The sequence below is a fragment of the Pseudonaja textilis genome, chromosome 1 (genome assembly GCF_049901715.1).
Source record: "Pseudonaja textilis isolate UNSWEBS1 chromosome 1, rPseTex1.2, whole genome shotgun sequence".
Lineage (NCBI taxonomy): Eukaryota > Metazoa > Chordata > Lepidosauria > Squamata > Elapidae > Pseudonaja > Pseudonaja textilis.
Genome location: NC_141990.1, coordinates 286,180,512 through 286,196,855, shown reverse-complemented (window position 1 = coordinate 286,196,855; position 16,344 = coordinate 286,180,512). Strand labels below are relative to the sequence as shown.

The 16,344-nt window shown below is 41.4% G+C and overlaps 1 protein-coding gene across 5 annotated transcripts; it reads left to right on the top strand.

The window, feature by feature from the left end:
• Positions 1–502: 502 nt before the first annotated feature.
• ANGEL1 (angel homolog 1) lies at positions 503–15,401 on the top strand. 5 transcript variants are annotated; one of them, XM_087922007.1, is made up of 10 exons: positions 503–610; positions 3,907–4,524; positions 6,045–6,265; positions 7,997–8,066; positions 8,427–8,860; positions 9,669–9,795; positions 10,236–10,346; positions 11,619–11,688; positions 12,995–13,158; positions 14,077–15,401. In XM_087922007.1, exons 2-10 carry the CDS (start codon positions 4,134–4,136, stop codon positions 14,235–14,237), a joined length of 1,749 nt encoding a protein of 582 aa, XP_087778133.1. In that variant the 5' UTR covers positions 503–610; positions 3,907–4,133; the 3' UTR covers positions 14,238–15,401. The 5 variants fall into 5 exon arrangements, with proteins under 5 accessions (XP_087778133.1, XP_026568040.1, XP_026568025.1 ...); XM_026712255.2 differs by having other exon boundaries at positions 9,669–9,807; XM_026712240.2 differs by lacking the exon at positions 503–610 and adding an exon at positions 1,509–2,020.
• Positions 15,402–16,344: the final 943 nt, after the last annotated feature.

The window sequence follows — 16,344 nt, the reverse complement described above, 5'->3', positions numbered from 1 at the left end:
AAAGATTGAGAAAATTTTATTTGATATTTTTTTTTAACACGAGGCTTCAAATAGTTTGTAACCCTAGACCTGAATTACAGGCTACTGTAATTAGGTAACAGCAAACAAATTTTTATACTAGCCAGAGGTCAGATGAACCAGTTTGATGCAGCGGTTAAGGCACCAGACTATAAAACAGACCACGAGTTCTAGTCCTGAGTGACCTCTGGGCAGTCACTCTCTGTCAGCCTAGGAAGGAGGCAATAGCAAACCACTTCTGAAAATCTTTCCCAGAAAATTGCAGGGCAAGCAGTGGCCAGTAGTCAAAAAAATACTGAAAAGCACTAAAAAAAGAGGTAGTATATATAAGAAAATAACCCATTTTCCATGCTAGACAGAGAACAGAATTAAGCTGTATGCTGCTTCTATTATCCCCTTACAATCATAGTTATTTTTTTAAAAAATGGCTTATGTGAACCTTAAGCCTGGTGATCTCGATGAGTTGTTTGCCACATTATATACTCCTGGTAGTTATTTTGAGTAACAGTAGAATATGAGCTGCCTAGGATTGAAACTGGCTGAGGATATTCTGGCATTTACTAATAAAGGCCATACTGGATATAACCAGCAGGTAAGAGTTTCCAGTTTTTCATCTAATTTGATCTTTGATTTACATTAAAAGCATATAAATCGACTCCACTAGAGCCAGTGACAGGGAGGAGTAATTACATTATGCAGACAATTCAACTAATAATTCTGGAAGAAGCAATCACAGGGCTAAATTTAGTGACACTACTCCCTATAGGTCAAGTGTATGTGTTTATGAATGTTTCTATGTAAAAATAAGACCAAAAGAGAACTGGACCAACACAAATGTCAGGTTTTTAAAAGCTTAAGACTAGGTAGTTTAGTGCTAACAAAAAAATACAGTTATTGTGACTGACGGCAGAGGGAAAAAAATTAAATAGGTGACATTAATATATGTAACAGCAACTAGTAGGCAAACAAAAATATCTTTATTTTAAAACAATGAAATTCGGTGTTCGGGATATCCATGCAGTGCAGAATTTAAGAAATCTTCTCGGGTATTTACTTAAACTCCTATCAATGTATAAGAGATGATGAAATAATGGGTAACCCCCAATTTGAACTGCTACATAACTAAATGGACAGCCAAACCGAGAAGCAAAGTCTTCAGCCACCAGTGCTTAGTGGGATTAGCCTCTCAACCGCAGTTTTTTCCTTCTTCTTCTGCTATATGTAACAAATTAACAAGAGTGCCAGCTGCCGATGTATATACCCCCTTTAAAAAAAAGAAGTATAAATTGCAAGTTGAATTGGCCCCTTGATTCTGTCACTCTATAACAGTGAAGCAGATGGTTTGCTGTCAATCTCTTCCATTAAACTTAGGGAAACCCACCCATCTCGGGTTTTTCCCCCACTTCAATCAGCTCAAGGAGGGGAGGGGAGGGGCGGCAGACGGAGTTGACGTTCCCCCGCCTCTTCCTCCCCTCTGTCGCCCGCGGGACAGTCCTGCGAGGTAGAGTAAAACCCCGCAGCTCCCTTTAAATCCAGGGTCTCTCCGCTCTTCTGACAAAGAGTTCCCCCCAAGCCCAGCCCCGCGGGACTCCTGCACCCAGCAGGCGCCGAATATCTGGGACTCCCAAGCACCGCGTAGGAAAGGGGTGCGGTTTGGGGGTTTGGCTTTCCGCGTGGTGCTGCTCTTCGTTGCAAATCGGTGTGGAGCCGAAGGGAAAGGAGGCAGCGGGCGGGGGCTGCGCAAAACTTCCACTCCTCTTGGGCTCCGGGGAAGGGCCTTGGTCCCAGCACCAGCCTCCGGAGAGAAAGCTCGGAGCCAGCCAGCCCGCCCGCCCTGCCGCAGCCCTGCCGTCGACCTCCGGGGGCGAGGCGGAGCCAGTCTTCCGCGTGGCTGGCTAGCGGCCGGGAAGGGAGGGGAAGGAGGAGCGGGCTGGCGGGATGATCGGGACGGTCCTCTGTTACGTCCTGCTGCCCCTGTCGCGGCTCCTGCAGGCTTTCCAAGGTAACCGCCTCCCTTCCCCCTCGCCTCTTCTCTCCGCTCGGGTGAAACAGGCTGACCGTCCGCTCCCCCTCTTAGGGCGGGATGATGGGACAGAGCGTCCAATCAGGCAAGGGCGGGGCTGCTTGGCTGCCGTCGTCCCGGCAAGGCCGCTCGTTCGTCTGCCAGGCTTTGCCGGCCGAAGCTGGGCGGCTGGCCCAACGGCGACAGGGCGCCCGCCAGGGGTATCCCGCGTGCGCTGCTCGTCTCCGCCCAGCGCTGGGAGCCGGGCTTTTTCATTGGGCCTTCCCTCCCCGTCCCGCCTTCCGGCGTGCTGGTGAAGTTTCTCCTTTCAGGGAGGATCCAAAGAGCGGCCGTGGTGCTGCCTGGAACTGAGATCCGCACTGAAACGGGTCCTGGAAATTAATACTGTGGTTTAAGATCTGTAAGAAAAGGCTAATCATGGTCGGAGCAAGAGGAGGATGGGCGCGTGTGTGTGGGGGGAAAAAGAAGGCAGTTGGGCATCGGAGGAACGGAAACAAGCTTCTTTGGCTTAATGCAGGGGTCTCCAACCTTGGCAACTTTGCTGGCTGGGGAATTCTGGGAGTTGAAGTCCTCCAGGCTTAAAGTTGCCAAGGTTGAAGGCCCCTGGCTTAATGGTTAACTTTTACATGAGGCTTTACTGGCATTAGTTTCTGGCAACGCTGTGAGGTAGATCGGTTTTCTTTTCCCTGCTGCGCAGTTAGAAGGGAGAGAATATAAACTATTCTCTCCCTTCCAATATTTAAATAAATATTTTAAATGTTTAAATAAAATATTTAAACAAGTATTCATTCAGTGAGGTATTTTTTTCCCTACCAAAATTCGTGATTTTGATTATCAGAATGCCTTGGATTGCATGTCACATTTCAATTTTCTGGATGGCCTAAATTAAAACAGTTTCTTTTTATGTGGCCTCATTGCCGTGTTGTGAGGTGTAGAAAGGGCCCACTGGTTTTAAAATAACTTACTTTCTAAGAATCGGGATGGTTTGAGACTGCGCTATATCGTATTTCAGACCTTCAATCCTAGATAGCAGGGCTTAAAACTTTCTGTGTATAACTTTATTCTGTCTCTCTTTTTAATATGTTTACAAAGTAAAATCTTAATTACATTGTAATTTGGGTCTTTGTTACTGATCCTGTCAACTAATTTTTTAAATTAATGTCAGTTAATTTGTTTTTATTTGAATCAAGAATGGAAAAGTTAGGTTTTTTAATAAGTGCTTCTTGTTTGATGGCTGATTTCAAATTCAGCTAAATGATAAAATATTAATGTTGCCAAGCCCAAATATTCAAAGTCCTATGTGAGACTTACATACTGTAGTGCAAAATTGTATAGATCCTGGCTCCCTACTTTGATTCCAAAAACATGTTCACCAACATATTTCTTTGTGCTTTCCAAACTTCTTGCCCTACTCAATCTTCATTTTTTGTGGATTCTGTTTTTTCATCTTTCTAGAGGAAAAGGATAACACTACTCTCAAACATAACCGGTCTTTGCTAAAATGCCTCTGGACTCCATATAAATCCCAGATTTTTTTTTTTAAATAATAAATAACAGTAATAAACATCATCTTGTATGAAATAAAATGATGAGTGCAATCCAGGGCTTTGCTTGCTTTCCCATAATGGGTATTTGGCCCTTACCACCAGTCAACCACTTTGTGAATGTACCCACAATAGACACTCAAAATTTGAATCTTGCTCCCTGTCCTGGAGAAGTTGAAAATCCCTGATTTACAAAACAGTGATTTGCCATGTGCCAGCCTTTGTTGGTGTTTGTGAATTGTTAAAGGCATCATTGCAGTTAATTTTACTACACTTAAGCGAGTTGTTTCTAAAGGGAACATATGTTCATATATTTGACAGATGCTTTCTTTACCTGTCGAAAGAACGCGCTTCTGCCAAAGAGCACATCTATAGACGGCCTTTCTGCTCCAATCGGTGGGAAGCCGGACTTGGAGGAGAAGCAAGCCCTGCTGCAGCAGTGGCTGGAGAAGGGGGCTGGCGGGGTTTGCACTAATGAGAGGGCTTCAGAACTGGACCAAGTATCAGCCATTTCGGCTGTGGAGTGGCAAGAAGGCCCAAAGCTACTGATGACAAGCTTAAGCAACTTGATTGTCTCACCACAGTCTAATGGCCAAGAGGAGGAAAAGGAACAGCAGCAGGAGGAGGAGCTGCTGCAAGGGGTCCCCGTTGAGGGATCTTCTGAGCTACCGGAATTTGTAGAACCTACTCTGGCAAGCTCACCAACGGAGGAAAAAGAAGATGTGGAAGTCAATGCTCCATGGGCAGCAGTACGGACAGAGGGTGATCCTCCAGATGTGGATGCTTCTGTGTCATCCACAGAAGTGTGGATTGAAGAGCCTGCTGTATTAGCCTGGAGTCCTGCCCAGGAGAATGATGGGATACCAGCTGAGGCAGTAATGTGGCCTTTTGCAGATGCAGGTCAATTTCAGCCACTCCCCCTAGAGATACCTTATCATGGTGAGTGCTAATGCATTTCATTGTTTGACTTTGACCTTACTGGATAAGAGCCAAGTTACTATTAAAAATGTGACTTGATGCTTTCTACAATGTGTGAATATTAGTTATGTTAAATATTGTGGAAACACCTCTCAGTCTCGCCTTTCTTTGAAATCCTTCAGGGTGTCTGCTGAATGTTCTAAATTCCTTTGATGGTTAGAGATATTACACAGTGAGTGGTAATAAGGACAACATATGTAAAATAACTAGTACAAATATACAAATAATGCATACTAATTTAATCTACTGCATTACTTATGTTCAAGAACTATACCCGTTAAAATGTATAGGCAGGAACTTTTCAAACACTTGCCTTCAGACAAGAGGTGGTATTCAGCAGGTTCTGACCAGTTCTGGAGAACCAGTAATGGAAATTTTGAGTAGTTCGGAGAACCAGCAAATACCTGAGAGATTTTACAGTAACCTTCCCCTGCCACACCCACCAAGCCATGCCCACAGAACTGGTAGTAAAAAAATTTGAATCCCACCACTGCTTCAGACTGGAATGGCAAAAATAACATTTTTGGGAGAGTACCTTATAGAGTACCTTTGAGAGTCACCCTTATAGAGTAAATTTCCGAAATCCATTTCAAGGCAACTTTGGTATTTCTGAATATATTGCCCAAATGCTTGCTTCTGAATAGTTTTAATTTTTGAATAAAAGCTGGTAGTCTGTCACGCTAAAAATGTGGTTGTGAATTATAACGTATTTATTTGCAGAGTGCTGTTGTGTTAGTAAAGGGAAATTCTCTTGTCCTCTGGAAGAATCAGAAATTCTCAGTTGTACAGCAAAAATTTATTTAGGTTAAATAAAGAGGTAGCCTTAATGTTATGTTCAGTTTTGCTCTGCAGGTCAAATTAGGTGATGTTACTTCAGAATATTGTATGGCATTTAACTTTAAAAAAAAAAAGCTTTTTAAATGAAATAATGATAAGAGATTGACACTGTTGTTTTGAAAAATGGAACTTTATACTTCTCCCCTCTAGTTGTCGGTGGGTCACAACACATGAGCTAGGACATCATGTGTAGCCTTCCAGATATATCGTACAAATGCAATATGCAAGCTACTTATGGCTGGAACAAACAAAAAATATCATCATAAATATATTCAATGAAAATCCTAGCTGTAATTTTATTTATTTATGAATGTATTTTATCAATTTTATTCCCCTTCCCCGTCTGACAAGAACTCTGGATGGCTAACAAAATTGTTAGTCTTTCTCATGCATTCAGGTGATATTCTTACTCAAAACAAGTCGGAGGCAGATGAGTTGCTCAAAATCAAAAGTCAAAGGATGCATTTATATTAAACCAGCCTTTATGACTTAGTAATTTACTATATAGCAAAGGCTCAGATTCTAGTTAAAGTTAATCCTCCCTCAAATTGGTTTTTGCTCTCAAGGGCAACAGGGTTTCAACCACAAACTGACATTTTTAGCATAGATATAAACTATGCCTTGCACTTTTTGCTTTCGTACAGAGATTTTGTGGAGAGATTGGGAAGATCTCTCTGCCTGCAACCCAGAGCTGAACTCAGAGAGTGGGTCTCTGTTTGAATTCAGAGTAATGTCTTACAACATTCTGGCCCAGGACCTGATTGAGCAGTGCCCACATCTTTACATGCATTGCCATCCGGATACTCTAAACTGGAGCTATCGTCTTGCAAATCTCCTACAGGAGATCCAACACTGGGATCCTGATGTGAGTATAACTTGGTGGCTTTGCTGTATTTGAGTATACAGACAGTTCTCAGGTTATAACAACAATTGGAATCAGGATTGCTGTCACAAAGTGATGTGGCCATAAAGCATGATGTCACATGATTGCATTACTTAGCAATAACAATCCCAGGAGTGCCAGTTGCTATTGCAGTCCCAAGGCACACAGGTCATTAAGCAGGAGGCACAAGAGTCCCGGGTAAGGAGTACATGGGTGCCACAGCGTAGACCATAGGACACACAGTGCAGGCTGTGCACAAGTGCAAGAAGAGGGGATGGACAGTGTGGTCAAGTGTGAGGCAAGATGGCCGGGGATGTATGGTGTGACAAGTTACGAGTGCAGGAAGGCTGGGATGGCGTAGCAGGACACAGATGGAGGAAGACATGGAGGATGCAGCAGGGCGCAAGCATAGGAATGCTGGTAGGACTTACCAGAGTGACTTTCAACCTTCCTTGCAGGCTTCCCCATTGACTTTACTTGTGGGAAGCTGGCAGAGATGGTCACAAATGGCAATCACATGATCGCAGGACACGGCAACTGTCATAAGTGCAAACTGTTTGCCAAATGCCCAAATTGCGATGATGTGACCATGGGGACACTATGATGGCTGGAACTTGGAGGACCACCCATTCAGCACTTCCTCAACTTTGAATGGTCAGAGAATGAGTGTCGGCATGTGAGTACTCTCTGCATTTACTTATATTGGTAGTAAGAGGAAGCAGAGGAAATGCAAGGCCCAATATGCCTTGCCTTACAATAAAGCTTCAGATTACTCCTCACTCAAAGTCTGAGTTTCATGCCTATCTTTTCTGAATAATTAGGAGTCACTTTTTGAGGGGGAGAGAACTACTTAGCCTTTGAACTAATACCATTCTGTCAGCCTTATCAGGTAGATGGAAAGCACAACTAGATGAACTAATTCTACTATATTGTAAAGCTACAATAACAGAATCATAAAGTCTGAAAGTAAATTGCTCCCACTGTCATCTTTACAGCCTGATATCTTAGGGAGGGTCCCTTTTGCTCCATCCACTGTGCACCTTTGGACTGGGCTGTGCCTTATCTGACTGTTTCTTAGCCAGCACCTCTTCACCATACCACCCTTTGCCACGTACCATTACATATTCATATCTGTTTAATCTCATGATTCTTTGACACTTTTCTCTTTCTCTCTCTGTTTTTCACTGGAATATACAGTTGTGTACAATTTCAAAATCTGCTAGGCAGGTGGTCCTCCCTTAACCCCTTGTTTAATTGCCATTCAAATTTGTGACAGTGCTGAACGAGTGGTACTTATGACTTGAAGTTCTGGCCATCCCCACCATTGTGTGATTGCCATTTGTAACTTCCTTACTGGCTTCTGACATACAAATTGAGTGTGAGGGGAAGCTAATAGTAAGTTGCAAATGTTGACCACCTGACATCCTTACTTAAAGTCAGTGTGCGATTCGCTCAACAACAGCAACCGAAAGGATTTCCGCTACTAAGTGGTCCAGTCCAGTGGCATCTTGCTTTACAACCACAATGCTTTCCAGCAATTCCAGTCCCAATTCTCATAGTTAACCAAGGTCTATCTATATTTTTCTTTCTATGGCAAATGTAATTAGTGAGGATAATAAATCTGGGAGAAGTGAACTGTATGTAGTGTAAAATAATTAATTTGTTCTGTCTTAGAAAGCTATGGCATAACTTATTACAGTTATTTTCTTCTAGATTCTCTGTCTCCAAGAAGTTCAAGAGAATCATTATTGGGAGCAGTTGGAGCCAACACTGATGATGATGGGTAAAATTCCTTCTGATATTGAGCTCAGCTCAAAAATACGCTTCTTGATGCTCCAACCGGGATCAGTAAAAATGCCTCTTACTCAGTATTTCACAGCCATTGATGTTTTGGGATGATTGGCTTTACTTCAATAGCAGACAGGGTTTGGGAAAGCTTGGCGCTTCGTGGATGCCTTTGAAGCTCTAGTGCATCTAATGTTTTGGGTGGGAGGGCGTACAGAGCTTTGGTTTTGCTTCTCCTTTCCCATGCGTTGCTTTCTGAATTGAGTTGAGCCAAGATACGAGCAGTGGCTTTTTCATCTCAAAGATCAAACTAGACACAAGAGGCATGTGTAACAAGATGCTTTTGTCATTTGGCTAGGCTTTACCTGTATCTACAAGCGGCGGACAGGAAGAAAGACAGATGGTTGTGCAATCTGTTACAAGCAGAATAAGTTCCAACTGATCAGTGCTAGCCCTGTTGAATACTTCCGGCCCGGTTTGGATATCCTCAGCAGGGACAATGTGGGCCTGGTGCTACTACTACAACCCTTATTAACGGAAAACCTGGGAGACAAGGCAATCAGCCCTTTGTGTGTGGCAAACACTCATGTATTGTACAGTCCCCGTCGGGGAGACATCAAACTGGCACAGATGGCTCTGTTCTTGGCAGAGATTGACAAGACCGCAAAACTGGCTGATGGCAGTTACTGCCCCATCATCTTATGTGGGGACCTGAACTCCGTGCCTGACTCCCCACTATATAAGTTCATCCGGAATGGCCAGTTGTACTACCATGGAATGCCAGCCTGGAAGGTAAGCAAAAGAAAAAGACTAGATAGTCTTGGTTTAGCTCTTAAATAGTTTTATGGTTTCCAGCACCTTCTGAGAATCTTGCTTGCTTTTCTCTGCATCAGTGCACCTTTTCAGGCTTAGTTCACTTATTTAAACTGACCTGGTTACGATAGAGGCCGTCTGTAATCAAGTTGTGGCAGAAAGTGCTATTTTCAATTAATATTGGGATGCTGCTGTGGCAGAAATGGACTTTAAATCCTATGCAGCCTCCCTCCCCCTTTTTTCAGTCCTCTTATCCTACCAAGCTACAGCTGGGAAGTGTGGTAGAAGTGCAGTTCTTCTCTTCAGGGGTAAAAGACACACACACACACACACACTTCTTGCACCCTACTACACTACTAAAGTAGCAGAAAACAGGACGATTTGAACTTTCAGAACGTCTTGCTCAGCTAGATTTCCAAAGTCTTTATTTAGTAGTCAGGAAAACTCTAAAGTTTGGGGTAGGGTGAGGAGTTTTTTCTCTGTAGTAGTTATTAATGTGCTTGTTAATGCAAATGCATCCCTAGTATTCTTCCATTTATATTCTAGATCAGTGTTTGGCAATTTTAAGATGTATGGATTTCAACCCCCCACCAATTCCTAACTCAGCCTGGGAGTTAAAATCCAAACAATTATGGTTGACAAACACTGTTTTAGATTATGGGTTCTGGGTTTCTGATTTTCACATGGTTGTTCTAGATTTTTGGAACTTTGCATTATTTTCCTCAAAATATTTGGTGGGTATTTGTGTTCTGTTCTTTTCTTCTTCTTTTTTCTTTGGCCTGCACAGGTGTCTGGACAGGAGGAATTCTGTCAGAACCCACACCAGCGGAAATTGCTGTTTCCTCTGTGGCCTGGCTGCCTGGGTATAACAGATGATTGCCAGTATATCACTCTTTGTCAAAGCAAGAAGTCAGGTGAATCTCATGGTAAAATTGAAATTGTAGGTCTTGTGCTTTTCAGTATTGTATGTTCAGAAAGGGATGTCTTTTTTTCAGTGTGAGTCCTCATGACAGCTTTTTAGTCTCTGGGGTTCCTCATTTTGTTTAAAGCATTATTTACCTACATACACACACTATTCAGTGACAGTTGTAAATTCACTGAGTAAACAGGATCATTGTTGATGATGTGGGAATGAACAGTTAATGATTTTGCAGGATTGAAGAAAGGGTTCCATTTTTGTTTGTTTTATGAGTTCTTTCTTACTATTTGAAATTGTATCTGCATGGATGCATGGGGGGCATTGCAGCTTCATTTTAACAACTGTCAGCCGGAAATTAGATTACAAATGATATTTGAACTCACTGTAGCCATTCTAATTTTTTGTGGTGGCGGGGGGTCTGATTTTCATCTGTAGACAGACTTAAATACAGTCGTGACTTCCTGCTTCAGTTCCGTTACTGTGATGTTGCCTGTGAGCGACCTGCAGACTTGATCCTGTTGGAAGGTGTGACAGATGCTGTGCCAGGTATCCAAAATTCTTCCCTACTTTTATCTCTTTCAGCAATAATATACCTCATGGCAGAAAATTTTTAACATTTAACAAGATGCTGCAGAAGTGCTTCTTCTTGTAAGTGGGGTTAAAGTAGCCTTTAGCCCAAAGTAGTGATGGAAGTATTGGACTTTATACTCCATGATTCCTGGGCATTACTGGCTCTGCAAGGTGGATTTCCCCCAGTAGGGAAAGATATCCTGCATAGTCTTGCTGGATTTTCATAGTAATCAGAAGATGATCAATGAGTTCTGCAGACTCTGGGTAGCTTTGGAATAATTTATTGAAGTAATACATTGACCCTTCATGTTTTATGATTAAATCTGTGGTTATGTCCTATGAAGTTGAAGCTGGGAAGAAATTACTGTATATAAAGGAATCAGAATGCTGTTCCCCAATGAGATAACTTTCTGAAAACTGAACACAACAGGATCAAATTTAATTTGAATGGAGAAACTGGCAGAGTTTAAAAATGTGCTGGATCTGGCCAGTGACTATGGGGAGAAAAAAAAAAATTCCCATTGCATCCACATGGGAAAAAGAGTTGGGGATTGGATTGGAATGCTGCAACTCTTCCATTCTAAGCATTCTTGACCTCTTGACTTAGTGTGCGGCCTGATCTGTGGGTCTCAGTGCCCAGACACATACATGCAAGCAACACGTATGCATGCAACTTGATTTTGATTAATGCTTGGGGGCAAAGTGTAAGTGTGTACACATGCACCTTTCACAGATGCAAAATGCTATTTTGCTACACAGAAGAAAATGCAGCCACCTTCTGTGGCCATATCTAATGGTTGGGAAGAATTCCTGAAGCCATCACTGTTTGCTCCCGGTGTTTTCTTTCGGTTCTGAATCATATCTAGTACTTTAAAAATGCTGGTGTTATTCCCCTTTTGGGCCCTAATTTTTGTCTTCTGTTTCATGTCTGCACAAATGTTGTTAGAATGCAGCCATGGCAGAGTCAAAGTAGGCAAACCCATTTTTAACGTGATACATGTTGGTGCTTGGATTTATTCAGAAAGTTGCGGAAGTTTTTCCAGGCTGCTGTGCAAAAAAGATGGTAGTTTGCATAGAATATTGAAACTAAGCTTTTGAGTTTTGGCACTTGATGTATTTTGCTATAGGATGTTGGCCACAGCTGGTTTTGTTATGTCTGTTGACAGAGTCAAATATTGGAAACTGGCTGGTGTGTTTGATCAAGTGTGGTTTTTCTTTTCTTTTTGCTTTTGTTTTGCTGCATTGCAGACCGTCCTGCCTATTGGCCTAAAGACCTCGTTGTGGAGAACAACTCTGATCCAGAACTGGTTTGTTCAAGGTAATCGGTATGCTGGGCTGGGATTTGGAGAGCTCCAGCACATGTGGAGCTAGCAAATTGGGGAAGTCTGCAGTAAAAAAAGAAGTGAAAGAGTGCTTGTCAGAGTGAGGTTAAGGCAGACGTTTTGTCAACAGTCTGTGATTATATAACTAGAGGAAAGTGAAGCAAGAATCTCTTGATCACATGATCCAGAGCAGAGTGAATATTGGAACTACGGGTAGTCCTTGACTTACGACTCCAATTGAGCCCAGAATTTATGTTGCTAAGTGAGAAATTTGTTAAGTGAGTTTTCCCCCATTTTCCCCACTTTCTTTGTTAAATGAATCACTGCAGTTGTTAAACTACTAACCCAGGTATTAGGTGAATCTGGTTCTCCATTGACTTTGCTTCTCAGAAGGTCACCAAAGGTGACTATATGGCCCCGGCAGGCTGCAACCCTTATAAATGTGAGTCAGTGGTCAGGCAACCAAATAAAAATCACCTGATTATGGGGATGATGCAAAGGTCGTAAGTGTGAAAAATGGCCATAAGACTTTTTTAAAGTGCTGTTGTGACTTTGGTCACTAAATGAACTGTTCTAAGTTGAGGACTACCTGTAAACAAGATTTTCTAGAACAAGGTACTGCTTCATGTTCCTTTTGAATGTGATATTATTAATAAGGTTCCAGATAATTTTTTTAGTTTGAGGATTGTTATAAATATTCTCAGATTCCCTTTTGACATTTGTTATTTTTGAACAGTTAGCAATATTTGGCATTATGGCTAAGCCTAAAGAAATATGCCCTTCATCTTTAGGGCATTTTCCATCACAATCTAACCCTGGGGCAAAGTTCATAGAGTTGGTTTGGTTCAAAATGCCAGCCCTTTCCCAGTATGCTCTCCTGGCACAGTCTGCAACTTGCATTTGTGGATGGAAATGCTGCAATAAATTATATTTGTCCTTTGCACGATTCCTTAGATCGTAAGTAGCCTAAAAACAACATGAGCATTCAACAACGGGTAAAAAAAAGCTACTGGAAACGGGGATGTTGCATGAATATCACTGGCATTTTCTTCTCAACAAAGCTTCAAATAATTGATCTTGTTGGGAGTGCAGACAGAGAAAAAAAAAAAGACCTCCTCTTTTTCATAAACTGTGTCCCAGATAATCCTCAGTTCTTGGCATAAAGCTTTTATTTGAGTAAATTTCTGAAGCATGGTACTAGTGAATGCTAGCTTAGTTTGCTTTTCTTGTTACCAGTTATGTTGTTAAATGTCCTCTGCTCCCTCTTCTATTTTTGGGGTGGAATTTCTTTCCTGGGTACAGGTATCCAGGTAGTATTCACCACAATCTTAACCTGACCTCAGCTTACAACCATTTCCTGCCCGAGAGAGGTTGCCAAGAGATTACGACCATGCCAATGGGAGTGGGAGCCACTGTGGATTATATCTTCTACTCAGCAATGCCAATCAAGAATGATCAGGAAGAATGTGAGTAGGCCTCTTTCTTCAGCAAGCACATGTATTGTCTGATAATTTTTATTAATTCAGTGGGACCTTGAATGTGTCAGTTTACATTCACGTGTAGGCACACGTTCTGTAATTTCAGCTTGAAAACAATGGTTCTGATTGTGTATCTTTTTTGCTTTTATGGCTTTTCTTTAATGATTGTCAGACGTGTGCATGGGGAGGGGTTGTTCAAAATTATATGAACCTCTATTTATGCAGTGGAGTTTTCTCCTTCTCTCTTGTGTTCTCTTTTCCCAAATCCACAAGACATGAAGAATTTACTGGTGCAAATTCTGTGAGATGAAGTGAGCGCACTTCACGAGGAAAAGGAAAATTGTCTAGCTCTCGGAACAGAAACTGATCTTCCTGCAGAAATGGATATTTGTTCCATGTCAAATACTAATTCCAGCCTTTCCTTAATTTATTTTGGGAAGAAATATTGATGATTATTTCTGAGCAAGGAGTTGCTCATTCTTCCATTCATTTGGGGTTTAACTTGACAATGAGTTGAAAACAGAGTTTAAATTTAGCAGCATGGAAGCCAAGAAATTGACACATACACACTCATATATATAGAAACATGAACTGGAAATATGTTTTTTTGTGTAATTTGTTTCACTGCTCACATTCTTCTGAATGCTGAAAAGGAATTATATGGACTTTTGAGAACTTGCCATTGACACATGATCATGTCACATTTAAAAAATTGTAGAAAAGGATATCAAAGAGGCCTGGTGAATGTCTGGACTTTGAAATGTATCTATTGCAGTAAATATGTATTTCTTACATTGCTGTGACTTATTTGTATCTCCTTCTGCATTTCGCTTATCTTCTGATTGCTTCATTACAGCTTTACTTTGTGGGGCCCTGTTTATATTTCCCATTCTGTTTTGTGTTTAGATCGCCGGATGTACCAAGATGGAGCCCTAAAGCTGCTTGGCCGCCTCTCCCTTCTCTCTGAGGACATCCTTTGGTCAGCAAATGGCTTGCCAAATCCTTTCTGTTCATCTGATCATCTTTGTCTGCTGGCCAGTTTTGGGCTAGAGATTCCTGACTTCTAATCATGTGCCAGATCTTCAAGACTCTCTTAGAGTTGGCCTGAATGGGAAAATCATGCCACTGAAGTTTGCATCAGCGAGCGAAAAGAAAAAAAGGATCTTCCCCACCCTCCCCCCTTCCTTATTTTTGAGATGTCCTTGTTCTTTTCTCCCTTTTTTCATGAGGAAATAATGATTTGGTTTACTCTAGAATTCTGCAATCCTAGTCTGAGCTTCACTGCCACTTTATGTCTGCCTCTAGTCTGGCTACGGTATCACCTTAAAGGGCATCCTGCCAATTGGCAGTCTTGTCTGTTTGGTCTTCCTCTGGTTTGAAAGGGTGCTCACTCACTCATCCGTTAGCAGGGCATGTCATGGAGGATCACAAAAATCTGAACGGAGTCTTCATGTAATGTGGGCTACACACGCACATACACATACACACACTTGCTTTGTGCTGCAGGCAGCAAGAGATCTCTATACTGTTTACTATTGCACTCAACTCAGAGTGACAGTAGTGTGATTTTAATTTGTTTGAAAGCTAATGAGCTATTGCTTCCAATGATCCTGTTTGCACAGGTAAATGCTTATTGGCATGTCCTTCTTGTCTGTTTGGTAATGGAATTCATTCACAGCTGGCATCCCCTGACTAACACAGTTACTTTTCCATAAAGATTTTCCTGGCAATTTAATTTGTTTGCACGTCAACAAAGCTTCTTGAAAACTACTCTTTAGATTAAAAATTTTATTCTCTGTTTTGAGAACATTGCATTTTATTATCAGGTTCTTCAAGAGGCTTTTTACACACTGATTCACAACTTTGGGATGCTTTTGGCTGTCTCTGGTGACAACTAGAGTTGCGAATAAGGACTGCCAAAACTAATAGAAAATGACAGATGCTTTTAAAAAAAATGGAAGCCAGGTTGTTGGGAACTCAAAGTGGGCCTGACAGTTACTGCTCATTTTAAAAAAAACTCCACATATTGACAGATCGTTAAATGAATATGTGATTCAGAGTAATGGTTGGTCTGTAAATAACTCCCTTTCTCGATATATAGAAATTTTATTACAGTATGTGCAGGCTGTGCGCCACATTGTATTGGAAAAAATGCATTGGGAGCTTTCAGTATTTTAAATGTTTTCTTAAATTTGAAAGAAAAATAAATACTTTTTTCTAATTTCAAAAAAGTTGTCAATTCAGTCAGTTGAATCTGGAAAAAGAGTGAACTGAAGCCCTTTTTGTGCGAGGCTTTGGTAACGGCCTCTTGTGCACTTAGAATGTGTACAAAGATGCTCGACAAAGATGCTGGAAAAGATAAACATGGGACCTCCCTCAGCAGCTTACCACAACATAATAATGCCTAAATTTCAGATTCTTTCTCTTATGGAGCAGAAAGAAAGAAGGAAGGAAGGAAAGAAAGAAAGAAAGAAAGAGAAAGAGTCTTATCTTTTCAGTTGGAAAAAGTATTGTTCATTATAATTCTTATTAAGATTCTTAGCTGCCTTTTGTTGATTTTTCTGCTTTTCTATGGGTTGATTTGAAAATGTTTAGGTTAGAATTCCAGAGATCTGTAACAATTTGCATGTCAACTCAAGCTACAGGACATAATGGTCAACCCTGTTATACAACTAGGTCCTTCAGGTACCCTGTTTTTCCACCGAGCTATAATTGGAGGGTTTTGATGTTCTGCACAAACTCTTGACTGATTGGAATATAAGCATATAAATGTTCATGTTGGAACAGATAAATAGCTTATGAGCCACATGCAATTCCAAGATTGCATCAAAACTCTGGTTATTGAAAGAGAGAAGGAACTTTTCTTAGTTTTAAGGGGGAAAATCAGGTTAGACTTATTTTAATAAAACTAACCACCTGCCAAATTTGATGGAAAATCCTAACTCCATTCCCTCTGCTCTCTGTGGCATATGCTTCCAGCCTTAGGTGTAGCTTCTTTCTGCAAAACGTTTTTGTAGTGATAATGTTTTTGTTCTAATACCTAAGAGTCAGAGACTTAACTCTTGAACCTTGTATTTACTACTTGGGAATAAGCCCCATTGTACTCCAGATAACTTCTGAGTAAATGATTGTGTTCTTTAAGGATCCAAATAAGAGAAATCTGCAGGATTGGAA

What these genes read in the sequence shown, in the direction of transcription:
- ANGEL1 (XM_026712232.2), top strand. Translation starts at nt 1,957, where the DNA reads ATGATCGGGACGGTCCTCTGTTACGTCCTGCTGCCCCTGTCGCGGCTC. An exon ending in ATGGAATGCCAGCCTGGAAG is followed by an intron (nt 8,861 to 9,668) that starts GTAAGCAAAAGA and finishes TGGCCTGCACAG; the next exon opens with GTGTCTGGACAGGAGGAATT. An exon ending in TGTGACAGATGCTGTGCCAG is followed by an intron (nt 10,347 to 11,618) that starts GTATCCAAAATT and finishes GCTGCATTGCAG; the next exon opens with ACCGTCCTGCCTATTGGCCT.